The sequence below is a fragment of the Tribolium castaneum genome, chromosome 9 (assembly GCF_031307605.1).
Source record: "Tribolium castaneum strain GA2 chromosome 9, icTriCast1.1, whole genome shotgun sequence".
NCBI lineage: Eukaryota > Metazoa > Arthropoda > Insecta > Coleoptera > Tenebrionidae > Tribolium > Tribolium castaneum.
The window spans coordinates 798,895-816,497 of NC_087402.1; the positions used below are offsets into that span (position 1 = coordinate 798,895).

At 35.1% G+C, this 17,603-nt stretch overlaps 4 protein-coding genes and 1 non-coding gene across 6 annotated transcripts; 2 read left to right on the top strand and 3 right to left on the bottom strand.

Moving 5' to 3' along the window:
* Positions 1-635: 635 nt before the first annotated feature.
* Positions 636-11,417, bottom strand: LOC662763 (high mobility group protein B3). 2 transcript variants are annotated; one of them, XM_064359071.1, is made up of 6 exons: positions 11,285-11,417; positions 7,886-8,114; positions 5,171-5,794; positions 2,399-2,559; positions 2,021-2,195; positions 636-1,625 (listed from the first exon to the last, which is right to left on the bottom strand). In XM_064359071.1, the coding sequence occupies exons 2-6, from the start codon at positions 7,973-7,975 to the stop codon at positions 1,488-1,490; spliced, it is 1,188 nt and encodes a 395-aa protein (XP_064215141.1). In that variant the 5' UTR covers positions 7,976-8,114; positions 11,285-11,417; the 3' UTR covers positions 636-1,487. The 2 variants fall into 2 exon arrangements, with proteins under 2 accessions (XP_064215141.1, XP_973934.2); XM_968841.5 differs by lacking the exon at positions 11,285-11,417 and having other exon boundaries at positions 7,886-8,439.
* Positions 2,306-2,394, bottom strand: Mir3866 (microRNA mir-3866). Its single transcript, NR_038720.1, has one exon. It is a non-coding gene; the product is annotated as a microRNA mir-3866 (primary transcript).
* A 774-nt stretch (positions 11,418-12,191) lies between the features above and the next one.
* On the bottom strand, positions 12,192-13,561 carry Nup37 (Nucleoporin 37kD). The gene is made up of 5 exons (XM_064358635.1): positions 13,426-13,561; positions 13,283-13,353; positions 13,148-13,206; positions 12,918-13,100; positions 12,192-12,821 (listed from the first exon to the last, which is right to left on the bottom strand). The coding sequence occupies exons 1-5, from the start codon at positions 13,482-13,484 to the stop codon at positions 12,207-12,209; spliced, it is 987 nt and encodes a 328-aa protein (XP_064214705.1). The 5' UTR covers positions 13,485-13,561; the 3' UTR covers positions 12,192-12,206.
* Nop10 (Nop10 ribonucleoprotein) lies at positions 13,401-13,853 on the top strand. The gene is made up of 3 exons (XM_968869.4): positions 13,401-13,543; positions 13,596-13,638; positions 13,690-13,853. The coding sequence occupies exons 1-3, from the start codon at positions 13,490-13,492 to the stop codon at positions 13,785-13,787; spliced, it is 195 nt and encodes a 64-aa protein (XP_973962.1). The 5' UTR covers positions 13,401-13,489; the 3' UTR covers positions 13,788-13,853.
* Positions 13,854-14,068: 215 nt separating this feature from the next.
* Positions 14,069-17,337, top strand: LOC662818 (DNA mismatch repair protein Msh3). Its single transcript, XM_008193447.3, has 4 exons — positions 14,069-15,594; positions 16,437-16,643; positions 16,696-16,989; positions 17,043-17,337. Exons 1-4 carry the CDS (start codon positions 14,294-14,296, stop codon positions 17,149-17,151), a joined length of 1,911 nt encoding a protein of 636 aa, XP_008191669.1. The 5' UTR covers positions 14,069-14,293; the 3' UTR covers positions 17,152-17,337.
* The last annotated feature ends 266 nt before the right edge of the window (positions 17,338-17,603 follow it).

A 17,603-nucleotide genomic window follows, 5' to 3' on the forward strand; every position in this document is an offset into this window, starting at 1 on the left:
TCGTACATTACGCACAATTAAATTCTACAGGACGAAAGTTTTGAAAATTGACCAAAAAAAAAAATTGTAGTACGGGGGAGTAACACTGAGGGCGCTGTGAGCGATTTAATTTAGTTTAATAAATTTGTTAATTTTAATTAATTTACTACTTGTTTATAAAAATGCAGCTTTAAATTCTTTACAGGCTCTGAGAAAATCTGACTTTTTACGAAAATTATCAAAAATCGAAATTGATTTGCCTGTTTTACTTGATTTGATTGGTTGTTGAGCGAATTTCGAAAAATAATTCAAAAAAAAAAAAATTAGTCAAACTTACCTTTTTGCCTTTAATTTTTTGACAAAAGTGATAAAAAAATGTGTAAATAAAACTATTTTTCAAGCGTATGACGTCTTTTTTTTTAAATAATGCCAAAAATTGATCCGTTTATCAAAATAACTTCATACAACGTAAAATTTGGTGTTTTTTTTATGTTTTAATTTCTGTTTTCGAGAGAAATAATTTCGTCAAAAAACATTGGTTTTTAATTTTTTTGCATTACGTTTGTTTGAATTAATTTAGGAGGATGAAGGAAAGACGGTCAAGTGAAAGCTTGTCACAGTATCACAATTGTATTCGACCAAAAAAAATAAATCAGTTACATTTTTAATCAAAATTTTATTATTTTTTTAGTTATTCCTATTAGATATAAAAAACAAACACTTTGCTATTTCTCTCCCTAAAATAACACAGAGCAATCAATAAAATAATGAGAAGTGAAATGCGTCCATTAAATGGACCCGACATTAATTTTCATCAACTGAAACGGTACACAATATTGAACATTTCACGTCACATTTTACATTCCCTCATATTTGTTACGGTACAGTGGGAATTGAGAAACAAACTGAACGGACCCAAATTTAATATTGTCCATTTGGGGCAGTCGAAACAGTGTCAACACTGCACTTTGGTTACAAACACAACTACTTTAACAAGTCAAATGATAATAAAAATATTCTGCTCTGCCTTAATTATTCGGGGTGTAATGGTTTCATTTCATACTAGAGATACTTACAACTTAAAAACTACAGCATAAATAAATTAACAGGGCAGCCAACAAACGTTTAAAATTTCAATAAGACTCAACTGGGGCCACCAATTACTCAAAAAAAGTTTGTTGTTAGTTTATCGCTGCTGATTGAATTTGCTTGAGGTAATAATAATGAATCAACGCATTACAGAAATCTATAATAAAAACGAAGAAAATTACAATAAAACACTTTACACGGCGACGATGAGAAAAAAACTGGAGCACTTCGCGATTTGTTCACTCATACAGTAAGTACTCTCTCAGACGCAGGTAATTTAAAAAAATAATCATTATAATCATAAATGAGAACACGAGGACACTGCTAATATGCATTATGTACATTTATAAGGAATGAAGGCGATTACTTTTTTTAATGACGAGGTAATGAAAAAATGTCGAATCGCCGCTGCGATTCGTTTACTCGTCTTCATCCTCTTCCACCTCTTCATCGTCATCGTTCTCTTCCTCGTTATCAGGTACTGGGAGGGCCTGTGGAGCAGGTTGTTGCGCTGGCTGCTGCTGCTGCATGTTCTTCTTCTTGTATGCAGTCATTTCCTGGCAAACGCACAATTTTACTGCTTTTACAGAACACCACAACACCGATAATAGTTTGGAAATTTTCCAATAATTTGTTTACAGCCCGAGCGCACGGAGTGCTGCATGTATGTGGGAAATTGTTTTACAGAGTGAAGTTGTAATTTAACAAAACTGAACACTATTTTTTTATTTAGCATCAAGGCAAATTGAAAAATTTGGAAAATCAAGTCTTGCTTCCTGTTTTTATTAAACTAGAACGAAAAAATTACCAAATTGATATTATTATGATATTATTTTGCAAGTTTTTAGAAAAGTATTTCTAGCTTTGTTTAAGAAATATTTTTAATTTTTAATTTCTAGAAAAATTAAAAATGGGGCAAATTAAAAAAATATAGTTTTTTAAGTAAGGTTACCTTCTCGTAGCGGGCCTTGTCCTTGTCAGCCAAAGCCTCATATTTGCTCTTCATTTCGGGCTCGGCATCAGCCCACCTTCTGCCCAATTCTTTCGCAATATCGCCGACGCCAAATTCAGGATTTTGACTTTTAACTTTGGCGCGTTCATCATTGCTGAACCAGAAAAATGCCGACCTTTAACACAAAAAACGAAAAAATCAGACAATTGCACAAAAACAAACCAAAAAAAAAAAGTAAGAAAAAGTTTATCGATTTATTTTCTCATCGGAAATATAAATCGTTTCGCTCATTTTCTTCCATTATTTAGCACAGGATTATAACCGAGTAGCCATCAAGGTTACCGATTGATCAAACTGTGCGAAAAAAAAATTACTTACAAGGAACGTTTAGGAGCGTTAGGATCTTTGACTTGCTTTCGTTTCTTGCCCCTTTGTTTTTCTCCTTTGGGAGGAGTGTAGTTTTTCATTTCGTCGTCGTAACGCTTCTTGTCGTTTTCCGCCATCTCGTGGAAACGCTTCTTTTCTTTGTCCAACATGGTCTACAAACAAAATCAATTATAAATTTTTGCGAAATTCCACGATTTTATTTGGTATTTAAAACTAATTATTCTCGAGAAAAATTAAATAACTGCAAAACGCAACAATGTGTAGAGGTATTGCAACCTTCAAAAACCATTAAAGCCGCCACGAATTTTATGAGTTGTAAATTATAATGGATACGGCCATAATTATGATATTAATACATTTTATAATCACAACGAACCGAGACTGAAACTAAAAAAAAATGATAAAAAAGTGGGAAAAAATTCAGTAACGTAACACTTTAATTAAAAAGAAATAATAATACAACTTAAAGTTTAAAAAAAATAATTATTAATGGTTAAATTAATGCGAAAAAAGCACTAAAGACTCGTACTCCTTTTTTTAATTGTGGCACTCATTTTTAGGGCACTCCTTCGTCGTGCTCCAATATAACGTTTTATCAAAAAAATTAAATTATTTCAAAAAGTAAACGAAAATTGAAGTTTCAATTGAGTGATTTAACGTTTAAGGGTCAATACTTGTACGTTTCGTAATGTTTTAAACAATAATTATAATTCATTGATAAAATGATAAATTGGTCAGAAAAAAACGATTAGCACCTACAAAATTTTTGTTTAATTTTACGACTGGCGGCGATTAATTTGAATATGCAAAGTAATAAACGGACTAAAAAATTAATTACAACGTGGTATAAAATTTACGAGTAGTTTTTCCACTTGTCCGAACGTACTATTACATTATCGACCAATTAACTCATAATTAATTAAGATATGAAAAAGCGTCCTCAACAAATCAATAGCCAGACATGGGAATTATCGCATTTCGCATTGAAAATTGGACGTTTAAAACTAATGGAAGTACGTGAAGGGAAAAGGGTTCACGTACCCTCCTCGAATTCACCCTTTCTCATTCCACATCACCATTGATTTTCAGTCCTTGCAATATAAAGCGGCGCTTGCGTAAAATTTCATACGCCTTCCTAATTTCGGATATAAATGATTACTTCAGATCACGATTTAATTAACTCTCAGCCAAAAACCAAAACATCCGCAAAAAACCCTTTTTTTTTCAAATTACTGATTCAGTTTGGCGAATTCGTCCATCGCATTTGAATAAATTTGAAATCGAAGGGGCAAGCAAGCCGGCAACAACGCGTCTTTGGTGCAGATGCGGACCCGAAACCTGTTTACCTTCGCCAAGAAACGAGATGGTAATATAACTCTCCTCCGGAGGCTGCTGGGCCCAGAAACCGGGGTGAGGGCCGTAAAATCGCTTTTTACAATCGAATTCAATAGGAAAAGGATCGATCGTAAAAGAGGCTCCAAATTAAAATAAACGATTTGTGCAAGTTAAAACAATGAATCGCAAATTTTGACAAAGCAGAAACGATTTTTTTAAGGAAAGGTTAATGGCATACAGGTCTCATGGTCATTAAATCGTTGCTGCAAAAAATTGGACCCTCAGGCTAGCTTGCTGGAATTAGTGGCTTGGGTGAGATTTTCCGACAGATTTTTATGAATGGGTAAAGAACCGAAGAGCTGGAGAGGGAAATTTGATAGTTTTGGTCACCGAAGGAAAGTGGATCAGAAATTAAATAAGGGTGTTTTGTTGCACCAACTTTAAGAAAAGTTTAAGCATTGTAATCCTCCGCCAATAATTTTTTGTTATACCTTATTTGTATAAACATAATTCTTCATTCAAAGATTTGTAACAAGAGGCTCATTTTTAACCATGAAATAATGAGTCTGCTGAATGTCTTTTTTACTGTATCTCAAAAACTGTTATTCTCTATGCATGACTTTTTTCAGAAAAAGAAATTCAAAAAATGGAAATTGCATAAAGGAAATGTTCGGAAAAACAGCAATAATTAATTAATTATTACGTTCGGCAGAATTTTGATTTCTTTTTTGTTTAAATTTTTTACATAATTTGTTCTAGAATGACTTAAGATAGATTTTTTGTAGCAAGTTAACTCAATAATTAATTAATTTGATAAAAAATTCACACACAGAGAAAAATATAAAGTATCTAAAATTATACTTCAATAGAACAACAAATATTTCACGTAATGATAGTATTTTTATAAGCTTTTTAAAGATACAGATTTGGACTGTACATTCAAAAGATTGGTCAAGTTTTTAATGAAATTCACTTTTGTGTGGAGTAATAATTAGATAATAGATTAGAGGTGTAATTAGTTGTACAAATCTAAAAATAAATTACCTACTATTTAACTTATCAGATTATGAGATAACAAATCATCTTGTAACAAAATAAGCTTTTTTCTTACAGCGGCCTGTTTTATATATAAAAAAAAAATACAAGTTGATTAGTACAAGTGACCAGTTTTATTTATTTACTTTTTTCCAGTAATAGTCTTAAATCAAGAATGATAAAAAAGCTAAATTTTTTTGTTAAGGAAACTTTTAACTTTGTTAGATGTCTGAAACTTTTTCCCGAGTTTCGTGATTTTGTGAACGGTTTTCTCACATTTGTGTTTTTAGTTGTACAGATTTTTTTACTTTCATTTTGATTTTATTTTTCCATAAATAACATCTTGTCAAATCCAAAAAAATACTGACTTTTTCACAAAAATTTGCCTCTTACCTTCCACCTCTCGGCGCATTTTTTGGAGAACTCGGCAAAGACCACATTTTCCTCTGGATGTTTCTTCTTATGCTCCTCCCGACATGTCTGAACGAAGAAAGCATAGGCTGTCATACGGCCTCTAGGCCTTGAATCGGCTTTAGCGCGCGGCATTCTGCCTTTGATCTGGTTTTGTCCTAGAACGTTCGTCACCTGCTGATGCTGTTGTTGATGGTGGTTGTTTTGCTGCAACTGTTGTTGCTGTTGCAGTTGTTGTTGCTGCAACTGTTGTTGTTGGTGCTGTTGCTGCAACTGCTGTTGATGTAACTGTTGCTGTTGTTGTTGATGTTGCTGTTGCAACTGTTGTTGTTGCCGAGCCTGAGCTTCAGCTATTGCTTGATGGTGGTGTTGGATAGCAGCCTGTTGTGCTTCAGCCTGCTGTCTATGCACCTCCTGTTGATGTCGCTGTTGAGCTTCCTGGTGCCGCTGCTGGGCCTCCTGGTGCCGCTGTTGGGCTTCCTGGTGCCTTTGCTGGGCTTCTTGATGCCTTTGCTGGGCTTCTTGCTGTTGTTGCTGCTGCTGCTGCTGCTGTTGTTGTTGTTGTTGCCTCTGGGCGTCTTCTTGTCTAGCCTGATTTTCTGTTTGCTGAAATTTGAAAAAACGTTAATTAAAATCCTTCGACAGGTTTGAAGCCCTCAATTATTTCGTTCTCAGACGCGCCCAAGACCACCTGTCTTGACCTCCAATGTGCGGTCAGTGAGGCTTGTAATGACCCGAACTGAAGGGGCCTTATTGTACAGTACTTGACTAACAAACTTACAATATTGTGTTAAATCGGAATCATGATAGTACAATAAAATATGTTTTAATTTGCGAGGAAACCGGTTTGGTTTAATTGAACCACATAAATTAAAAATTCCGATCGGTTCATTTTTCTTACCAACGAAGCTTTATGGTATACTTCATTAAATGGTAATTTATAACATCACGATTTCTGCTATAATTTTAGGACAGTGTTTGCAAGGCCAACATTGGGTTCAAGTCCGCGAAATGTCAGAGGTCTGAACACGCACACCTTTTAAGAAATTGAAGCGATCAATCATTAAACAATCCCCTGTATAAAAAGAAGATAACGAATGATTTTATTAAAAAAATACAACTTTGTTTAGAGCTAAATTAAATAGGTCAGTTACACACAAGTATTACGCCAAAAAATTAAAATAATTACGAAAAGTAAGTTTTTTCTAAAAACAATTATAATAAAAAAAATTGTTTGGACAATTATATTGTTACACTAACAATAAAAAAATATTCCAAATTATTGGATGTGGACAATTTCTTGATATTTGACTATGTAAAAATAGACATACTCGTAAATTCAATTTAAAAATCATCAGATAATTATGCAAAGTATGAACATGTTTAGTAAATTCGAGAAATAAAACAGTATATAGAAAAAACTTTTCAATATTTAAAAACTTTTTGAGGAAAAATAATAAAAACTACAAAAATGGAAGCGTTTCACAAAAAATAAATTCTCGGATTTATTTAATTTTTGACTTTTTTCAAAGCAACAAACCGTATCTTTTTTCATAAAGTCTATGGTAAAGATTATATCTAAATTAATTAATCATAAAAGTTGTCATTTAATAAATAAACAAATAAAATACTCACTTTCATTTGCAAAATGTCATTACATTATTTATAAACACACAATTTATTCTTTATCAATTACAGTCGAACTTTGATAAGTTAAATCTTCGATAATTCTTCACCAGGTCACCTATGAAATTTGAATGTAATGTCAAAGTCAAAATAAAGGTAAAAAAAGACTTCGCGACTCAAAAAAAAAAAAACACGAAAAAACTTTGATTCGTTGTTGATTAAAAGATTTGGACGCAGGTACTCAAAAATTACTACTACAAATTACCTGATAAACAACCATTTTTTTTTGTTATTAGCAATTTTTTCGAGTTATCGAAGTTCGACTGTACTATTTTCAGAAAACAACGAGTTTAAAAAATGCCCAGGTCTGACTTTTTAATCACTTTATATTCCATTTATTGGAAATATTAATATTATTTCTTTATTATTTCAAAAAAATCCTGGAGCAAGTCGTTTTTATTTTTTTTTAATGGTACATTTTGACAATATATTGCCATTTTTTATTAGTACCTTAAATAGTACACATTTTTATTATTCTGGTAAGTACAAAAAAGCAAAAAAAAAAGATAAAATAAATATGTGTAATTTTTAAAACATTAACAAACATGTCAATTGTTATTATATGTCAAAATGCCCACTAATAAAAAAATGAATTTTGTGCGTTACTTTTGGTTTAGTCTGTACATATCCAGGATTTTGAATAAGTACTAAAGCTCATACTATCGATGTTAGTAGAAACTATTTTGGCTTGATTTATGTTAAATTATGTGGTTTTCGATTAGATAATTGAAAAAAAATCGTACAAATGGCAGAGCTCAAAAAAAAATTGTGACGAGAAATTGTCTTACAAGTGCTGTTATTCCCCGGATATCAAAGTTTTGTAGTACGAGTATGTTTTTATTTAGTGAAAAAGGAAAGTAAAGTTGTGAATTGGAAGAATCCTCATCCAGCAATTTGCAGAGGACAAAGAATAAAATTCGTTGGTAGGTAAAGGCTCAAGTAAGCGTCTTGGTCCGAGGGTCAGAGAGACAGGTAGGCGGATTAGGCTTAGGGTTCGGCCCCATTACATACCGGGGGAGGGGGAGTCTGTACAGGTGGCATAGTCTGTTGTTGCAAATTTTGTTGCGTTTGTTGTTGCATGGCATGCATAGCATTGTCCATCGTAACGGGAGGATACCACCACTGCTGCGTTTGCGGCGTCTGCGGCGCCCCCGGGGGCGGGTTTCCGCCCGCCAGCCGATAATCGTAATTCGAGGCGCGCACCGTCGTGGAGGCGGCAGTGGTGGCGGGACTCTGAAAACTGCCGGCCATCTTATAGGAGAAAAGCTGGTGGTGCGTGGTCTGGGGGCCCGTGCTGGTGGGGTCGTGGTGCTGCATATGCTGCTGCTGCTGCACCAGGTGGTGGTGCTGCAGCTGCTGGTCGGGGGCGGCGGCGACGACGCCAGGCCACCACATGGCGTCGCCCCAAGCGCCGCGGTGCTGGTCCGACATGACGCGCTTACACAATCACCATTCACTAAAGCGTTGCGACGCTCACGATTGATCAAAATCAATTCGAAAAACGCACACACACATGCACACGATCAACGAACGAACAACTTTCGAGATGCGCGCCTCGATGAAATCTGGCAACAGGGAAAAGAACAGCGAGGGACGCCAATACCGGCGACGGAGGCAGCGCCCTCACACGCAGCGGAGCCGTCGAGAAATAACCACGGTATTCGCCCTCTCCCCCGGACCCCCCGAAGGCGACCAGCCGGAACCGAGACCGGTCGCTACTCCGGGCAAGATTTGGGGAACGAATTTCCACGTTTTGGCGCCATTTACACGAAAAGTCGCAAAAATACTGTTCAAACTTTTTTTTTGGGGGGGGGGGGTAAAATAAGACAGATAAGAGTTTTGCATTATTCTGGGTTGAGATTCTAGACTGAGAAAAACAATTTGCCAAAAATTAATTAGCTTTTCTTCAATTTTTTATGAATTCCCCTAGTTTTTCTAGCAGAATTTATTACTACGAAAATGTTTCATTTTTTACATTACTAGATCTTATTATCCAATTTCTTTTTTTTTTCAATCCCTAAAAATCCGACCTTGTCATACTAGATCCTACAGAAAAAAATTGTTCCAAAAAAACGAGAAAATTAATAATGAAATGAAGATTTTGTAGTTTTTTTCGAAAATTATCATTTTTATTATTTAGATTCTATTTTAATTTATTAATAACTTTCATACGTCGATTTTTTTCTCTACCAAATGCCAATGAGTGCGGCGGTTTTTGGGCACCCTGTATTTCTCAATTACTTTTTTTTAAATGTTATTTGTATTAAGGGCTCAATTATCAAAAATCGTACTTTTTATTTATTAAAAAAATGTTGCTTTTCTGTTACTTATTTGTTATTTAACATCGAATGCGAACTAGGGTAAGGTGGGGTACATTTGGACAACATAGGGATACATTTGGATCTGTTACAACAAATAAGACATGAACAACAAAGTTTAAAGTTTTACACTTGCAGTTTATTTAATTTTCCATTTTTAATTTCAAATAAAGAAATGTCAAACTAATTTTTCAAAAAAAAACGCTTCCTCATTTTGAGAATTTAGAAAATTTTTAAAAAACGAAAAATTTTTCTCGCTTCCTAAAAACTTAATAACACTTGAAAATTTGACTGTACACTTTAAAACTAGAACTAAGCTTTCATATTGAGAAATTTTTTGAAAAAAAATTTTGCTTCGCTGGACAACAATTCTTTCGAAACACATTTTTGTACTTTTCACTTTAAAAAATATCTTTTGAGTAACTCAAAAAGTAGTTAAACTTTAAAAAAAGCAAGAGGTTTCCCCGTTTCCTGAAAAGTAACAAACTTCGAGTTATCGCTAATTTTGATTTTTTTCTCTAAATTGAGAAAAAAATATTGCAAGGTTAAAAAAAAAAATTTCGCGAAATAACTACCAGGTCATCAAAATTAATTTTGTTTAGTAGTTAGAAATGTAACTACTTTTTTTAATTGCAATAAATCTCCCAAAAATAATAAGAAAACACGAAATCTGACGCAGATAATTCAAACCCTACCTAGAAATTCTTCGACAAAAAGCATCCATAAATTCAGTGTCCCTTAGATAATTTTCCTAACGAGAACCCTCTGTTGAATTTTAATCAGCAATCAATGCTATTTCGGCGCCATTGAAACAGGGCGCAAGGTTTTAAGCTCACATCTACAAAATTTTTGAACTAAAACACGCACAAACCAATCTTCCAACTCACTGACCTTATCATAAGTTTAAGTTTTTTAAATAAATTGTAATAAAGTAACGAGTTACAGTGATAATAAGTGATAAATAGGTACACAATCTGCGGCGTACAATACTCATATTACGCACACATGCATCCTCAATTAATTAATAATTAATTAACAAAAAAAAATTCAGTCCCAATTATCCTAATTAGTCGCTGAAAAAATCGAAAATGCAACTCGGCACAAAATTCCAATTAATTAAAACCCCCAAGCATGCGCATTCAAAAATCGTGAATAAACATTTATAACGCTCGCAGCCGCCCCCACTTCACCCGCCACCGGTCAATAAGACGACGACCGAAACCGCTCCCGGGCTTTTGCCGCCTCCAACAATTAACTCCTTAATTCCTCACATATTTAATAATCCCACCCCCACTCATGGGCGTTTACCATTTTTAACCATTTGATTAACACTCATGACGTCATCCTAATTAACACACGGCGTCACGTGACGTGCCAAAATGGCCGGCCACCGCAAAATCAAATTCCCGCCAAATCAACAGTGGCGGTTGCCATGCCAACGATTTTTTCCCTTTCTTAATTGTAATTTTTTACAAGGTTTTTGCGTTGTTAAAAGGCGGCAAAAAGTCGATTTTCGAACGAATTCGGTAAAAGGGGCGAAAAGCAACGTCATTATCACTAAAACTGGGCTTAAAACGGGTCAAATTGGCCGATTTTGGCGAAAATTGGGTCAAATTGGGCCCAAAGTGTTGGTTTTTCGTCAAAAAGTCGTTACGTGTTGTGAGCGCTTCGCTTAAATACATTGTACAAATGGAGTCGTATACGCTTATACAGCTTGCCATATGAACAAAGCCGTGTCAAAACAAATCGGGTTTTTGCGCCAAGGGCTGGTCGAAGGAGGCTGCGATTTTGGGCAAAAATCGGTAAAAAATCGCCGATTGTGTAAAAAAATCGGCACGGGGGTGCGACAGCCCTCTGAGGAGAAAAAAAATAAAAACCGTGCGGATAGGCGACCCAATGCTATCCTTATGGCAGCCATTTGCTGTCCGTTATATGCACAGTAGCGAGGTTTCGGTCGCTTTGAGTTTGTTTGGTTGCAAAGGCTCAAGGGCGGCTGCCGTGCATAAAACGGGGGCGAAATGGATGAAACTACCCGTACAATAAATATGATCCAATGACAATATGTACATGCAAAAATATAAAAATTTCTTACCTGATTCTACCAACAAACTGAACACACGGCTTCGTTCGTATTTGGACCCCACGCCACTTATGCGGTCTATAGGAGAGAATGGGCGTCGGGGATTGGTCGGGTTTGAAGTTGGCGCGTTGGCGCGACCAATCACGAGGAGTCTAAACCATTTTGTTACATTTCTTTTATGAACCAATAATATACTTAGTTACACAATAAATGACTTGGAGTGTTTATGGATACGTGAGGCGGGAAAATTATTATTAATTCAGATGTGGGGACCGATAATTGTTGGGAAAAAACGTTGGAAGGGTTTTGGAATAAGTATGAGGCTGGTAGTGATAGGTTATGTCACTTGTTTGGGGAAAAAAATCACGGATGCTCCATTTTCGTATCATTAACAATGTTTGTGCGATAACTGTGTTATCGTATTTCCTATTATTTGTAGCACAGCACAGTTACACAGAGGAAACAAATTGTATTAAGTAAATATTAAAAAAAACTCAAAATTGCGTTTTTTTATTTAAAAAAAATGTGTATGTTAATTTTTATGCAAATTTTCATTCAAAATATCATCTCTTGAACCTTTTGTAGTAAGTGATTTTTTTTAATTTAATAAACAAATGTTTGAAGTACTAAAATTTTCAGCATTGTCAATTGTTAAATTGCAAGGCTACTAAGATTTTTTGAAAATATTGATCAAATAATGATTATAACACATTTATTTCAATGACAGTTAAAAGAACATCGATTTTTTTGATTCTAGTACTATTTAAAAAAGATTACCAACATACATATACAACCCTCCATGATTGAGTGTATATGTAATAAAATTTTTTGTATTTTTTCTGAAATCAAAATACTCATGAAAAGTGTGTAAGAACTCAGGTAAGAAGTTCCGGAGAAAAAAATTAAATAAAACACAGAATTATGTGAAATATGTTTATTTTGAGACAACTTTCCAAAAAGTCAACGTCATATAATCGCCAACGCAAACAATTGGATATCGGCAATGCCAACTAACATTACTCGGAAGTGTGACAGGAACTGACAACTTCATTTGATTAATCTGACAATCAACAATTTTCAACGTACTATCTAGACTATTAATCGCCGCCACCAAATTCCCAAATGAATTAAACCTAACAAAACCTCCAGCTTCGGTAAAAACAAGAGTATTACTCGCCGGAACGCACGGCTTTGACAAATCCCAAATGAGTAATTCCCCTAACTGCAATGATGCCACTAATTGCGAATCGGACGGCGCCCAATGGGCACAAGCTAGGGGCTTCCCATAATCAAGCGATAGAATTGGATTTTGCGTCTCAACGTTGTAGAAACGAATTAAACCGATTTTTTCAGCAATGAGTAATTTTGAACCGTCGTCTTTGTGCCAACATACTGACATTCCAGGTGACGTCAGTTGCAGTGTCACCACACATTGAAAATCGGTGGTGTCCCATAGTTTGGCAGTGTTGTCGTCACTCACTGACACCAGAAAATTATTGTCAGGGTCGAATTTAACGTCGTTTATGTAACTGTTGTGCTCACTTAAGACCTAGTCAAAAAAATAATTAAAAAAAAAGGTTTTTATTTACTAATCACAGCCTACTCTTATGCCAATTCAAATCAATTTATTTATTTATTTACGAACCTTACACACATCAGAGCCCCTTAAATCACTCCGAAACACTCGCACCTTGTAGTCTTTGCAGGCCGCTGCGAAAATTATATTATTTGGTAAAATGCTGGTTGATGTTTCTGGGGAAAATGTTAAGGAACAGCAGCGTGATTTAAGAGTGAATTCTGCCAAAATATCGAGTTCCAGCGATTGTTCCTACAATTTTAATAAATCAAACATCATTCTATTGTTACAAAACATACCTCATCTATCTTTAAATGCCCCAGGACTACTTTACTTTCGAACCCAATTAAAATCAAATCTTGGGAAAGAATAAAAGGGGAGAATTCAATGTTTAGTATTTGTCCATATTCCGAAAAATCCTTCTTAAATACTACCTTGGAATCGTTCAAATGCGATGCAATTTCCATAATTATGTTTGATTAGAAAAGTGCGCCAGAAATCTAACCTACAATAACCTAACTTTAGTAACTTTTGTGTTATGTCACCATGCGGCGTCATATTGGTAACCAAAACTAACCTTAAACCACATTTGTTGTGAAGCGAAAAAAATCGTTTTTTTGTGGGAATTTTCTTCATTCAAGATGTACTTAATGTATTATTTGGATAAAGACGGTAACCGGGTTTACACCTTAAATGTGAGTGTTACTTTACTGTCTTAAATATTGTGATAAATGAGTTTTTTTGTAGAAATTTGACCCTTCAGGAAAACCCACACTTTCGGCACATCCAGGTAACAATTCGTGAATTTTGGGGGGTTTACGTGAACTCATTATTGTTTTAGCACGTTTTTCACCCGAGGACAAATACTCACGTGAGCGAATCACAATCAAAAAACGTTTCGGGTTATTAATGACGCAACAGCCGGAACCAATTTATTGAGAAATAGTTTATTTTATTATTGTGATGAGAATATTTTTTTGATATGAATAAAAAATCGTAAAATAATGTGTTTTTTTTTTGTCATGTTGCTGCTTCTTCTACATTCTTCAAGTTATCTTTTAGATGTCTTTTTCAAAAAGTTATAGTTTTACTTAGAATTTTTCAAAATTATTTAAAAAAAAACTTTAAAAGAATTCCCCAAAATTGGGAAAATTCACTAGGTTGGCACCACTAACGGCGCTTGATTTTCAGTGCCTTGTGTGAAGAATAAGTCATTTCTTGACTGTTTTGTGGTAGTAAACGCTTGTCTGAATAAAGGGCGTAAATTCCAGGCCGTTTGTTGGTCATTTTGTGTAAATTAGCCATAGAATACACACACATTAGCTTCGCATTTTAGGGACATTTGGTAGCGTTATCAGCGCCGCCCTTGCCTGTCATTGTCATTTGACACGCCATTTGTGAGAAACCTTTGTTCTTTCTCAAAAAAATCAATAAAATACGTAAAAATGGGCGATCCGAGCCCAAGTGATCAGTTAGAAGACGGTGAAATAGTTGACGATGATGATTTCGAAGCCATTTCCGATAATTCCATCATCGATTCAACTTTTGGTAAGTTTGCTTCAACTAACCAACATTTACGTGCACCCCCTTTAAGTAGCGATAGTGAATCAGACAAGATCAAAACTAAAAAGCTACTGCACCGTAAATCAAAGCACCAAAAACGGCGCAAAAAGCGCCGAATACCGTCGTCTGACGACAGTGACAGTGATGTGTCACCTCCTCAAGATCTCAAGGGCAAGTTAAAAGAGGCGATCCACATCAGTGGTAGTGATGAGGGGCTCAAAAAACCCCTCGAGACACGACTCAAAGCCATGGGGGGCCTGGCCGCGAGCGCCCCCGAGCCCCCCCAAAAAAACGAAGACACCTCAGATAAAATGGACGATACTGAACTGGAGAATTTGCGTTTGGAAGCGCTAAAGACCGCGATTTTGAACAAATTCCAACGCCGGAAGCGGAAAAAGGAAGAAACGCTCGAAAATAAAGAGAATGATACGCCGAAAGATGAGAAAAAAACGGAGGAAAAAAACCCGGTTATTGACCTAGAGGAGGATGAGGACGTGTTAAGGGCCTCCCTGTTGGCGGGCCTTGCGAAAAATATCACTGAGAAAAGTGTAACCACTAAACCACTTCCTCCACCACTTCCGAAACCAGTAGTAACTGCGCTTCCAAAACGGCCAATAAATAACTTTAAAACCACGAAAAAAATCACAGTGACTAAACCATTAGTTAAACCGTTGATAATCAAAGTGAGTGATTCGGACAGTGACGAGGAAATTGAACCGAAACCAAGTGCTCCACAAGCGCCAAAAAAAACCGACTTGAATGTGATTTCGAGCAATGTTGAGAAATTTCTCAAAGAGCAAAGAGCCAAATTTGAATCGGAGAATAAAAAACGGTTTAAAATCGTCAATAACGATAAGAGTATCTTGGAAAAGTCCGCCGTTAAATTGCTACCAAAGTCGCAACAGCTTGAATATCAGCAGTTGCTTAAGCGGCTCAGAAATGCGGAAAAGACGAAAAAGGCACGGAAAATTAACGTGCAAAAGACTGAACCGGCGAAAGTTGCAAGTGAATGTGTGCCAAAGGCGTCAGTTGAAGTTACTGTGACGCCGGAAAAGGTGCAAGTTGAGGTAAAACCACAGACAAATGGGGAAAGAAGTGACAGTGAGAAGAGGAAACGGATCATCAATGAACTTACAACGTTGCAGAAGACGCTCAAGGAGATCAAGATGCAGAGGAATGGAAGGTATTGCTTTTGTTGTGTTTTTTTTGCATGTCTATTGTTATTTATTTGATGTTTTGATGTTGTTCGAAATTTTTACTGGACAAAGTTGTGTTTGTTACTTAATTTTTAGCGAGTTCATGCGAAATAAGTTCGTTCAAACATATTCGAAAAAATTAAAACACTGTTTTTTTACTAATTCTTTTCAATAAATAACATTAAATCTTTACAGTTTTTTTATTACTTTTGGAAAAAAAATTATAACAAAAAAAATCTCATCTCCACACAATAAAACTTTTGAACAATATCTTGCCATTTTTTTCTCGTATTCGTATAAGCAATTTTATTGTCCAATAAAAAAGGCTGAAATATTAAATTAGAATTTATTATTAGTTAGTTCGGTATAACAAGAGTATTGTTATCAAGAACTTTGTCGTCTTATTTTCATTGCTTCCTTCTTATCTAAATAATTTTTGCTATTATACTCATTTGTAACGAATACTTGGATGTTATAAAGCCGATAACAACTTTTTTCCGTAATCAGTTTTTAGATATCTCTATAATAGTTGACCCATCTTATCTTTTCATTTGTTTTTTTTTTTTGTTAGAAAATATTGAAGTAAAATGCGCTGCGATTCTAAAATTAGGTTGGCAATTTGTGAATGTTTTCCATGTCCTGTCCACAATTCATTGTCACCAACTGAATTTTAGAACCAAGCTCGACATTATTAAATATTTTTTTACTCTTATAATTAATTAAATTTGTAAGTTGTAATAGTACTTATGTATTCGATTAAATACTGATAAAGAGCAATTTCTGCTTGTACTTTTCGTTGTGTTCATGAAGTAGCAGCGCCGCTTAAAAGTTTGCAGATAAAAAGCAAGTATCAAACACTGACTCCGATTATAAGAAAAATCACAGTGACCAGCAACGAGCGCAAGAAACAAGAGCAACGTATCAAGACACTAATGCGCGATTTAAACGAAGCCAAAACCAATCTTTCGAAATCGCATGAAAAATTTTCCTCACTCGTTAAAGAATTGATTGATAAAAAAGCGCAACTCGATAAGAGGTTTGTAAAACAAATGGAGGCGAAAATGTGTCGGGGCTATATTTTTTTCCAGTTATGATAATAGAAAAAAAGAGAATGGTAGTCTTGACAGCAATAAAAATGCACTTCCTGTCACTTCGACTCCAATTAAAGCAGCAGATGTCGGCGATGAGGCGACAATTTCCACTTTTGTTAGTAGTTCCACGAATAATGAGTGCGAGGATATGGATGTGTGCAATAGTGACGAAGCGGATCAGATTGATATTGTCGATCCGAATGATATAGACCAGATTTTTAAAAGGCAAACGCCAATAAAATCGAGTGTTCCGGAATACGTCTCGCCTCTTTGTTTTAACAATTACGAAAGGTGATGTATATCTCGATTGTTTTTTTGGCTTGTTATTAATGTTGTTGTATCAGGTATAGTCATGTGGATCCACTTGGAATTATGTGTCCGTATGAAGTGAACGGTTCGTGTAGGGATGTCGATTGTACTTACAAACATTATCTCAAAAATCACGATATTTAAGGCGGGTTGTTTGTACCTTCATTACAGATATTATACTTGTGATCACTGTAGATACGCGTGTAGTGTTCTAAGAACAAACGTGCCATAAGTTGAATACTTGAAACTGGAACAAAATTTTTACATCCAAAGTATTTTTTTATGGATTATTTCTATTCTAGCGATTTTATAATAAATGTTGTTACATAATGCCTGGTTTAATTTCCCCAACTTAACCCAAATTTAATATCTACGAGAAAATTATTTGGACAAGGTGAGTATACAGGGTGGTTCAAAAGTGTCGACCAACTATCGCAAAAAACTTTTCCGGACTAACGTTTAAATTTCCCGCTATTTCGCTAAAAAAAGATTTCAGAATTGGCGGTAAGAGGGCGCAATAGTAGTAAATGTTAATTTTGACGCTTATTATTTATTAACTGATAAGTCGGCATTAACGTCAAACTTAACTTGACAAA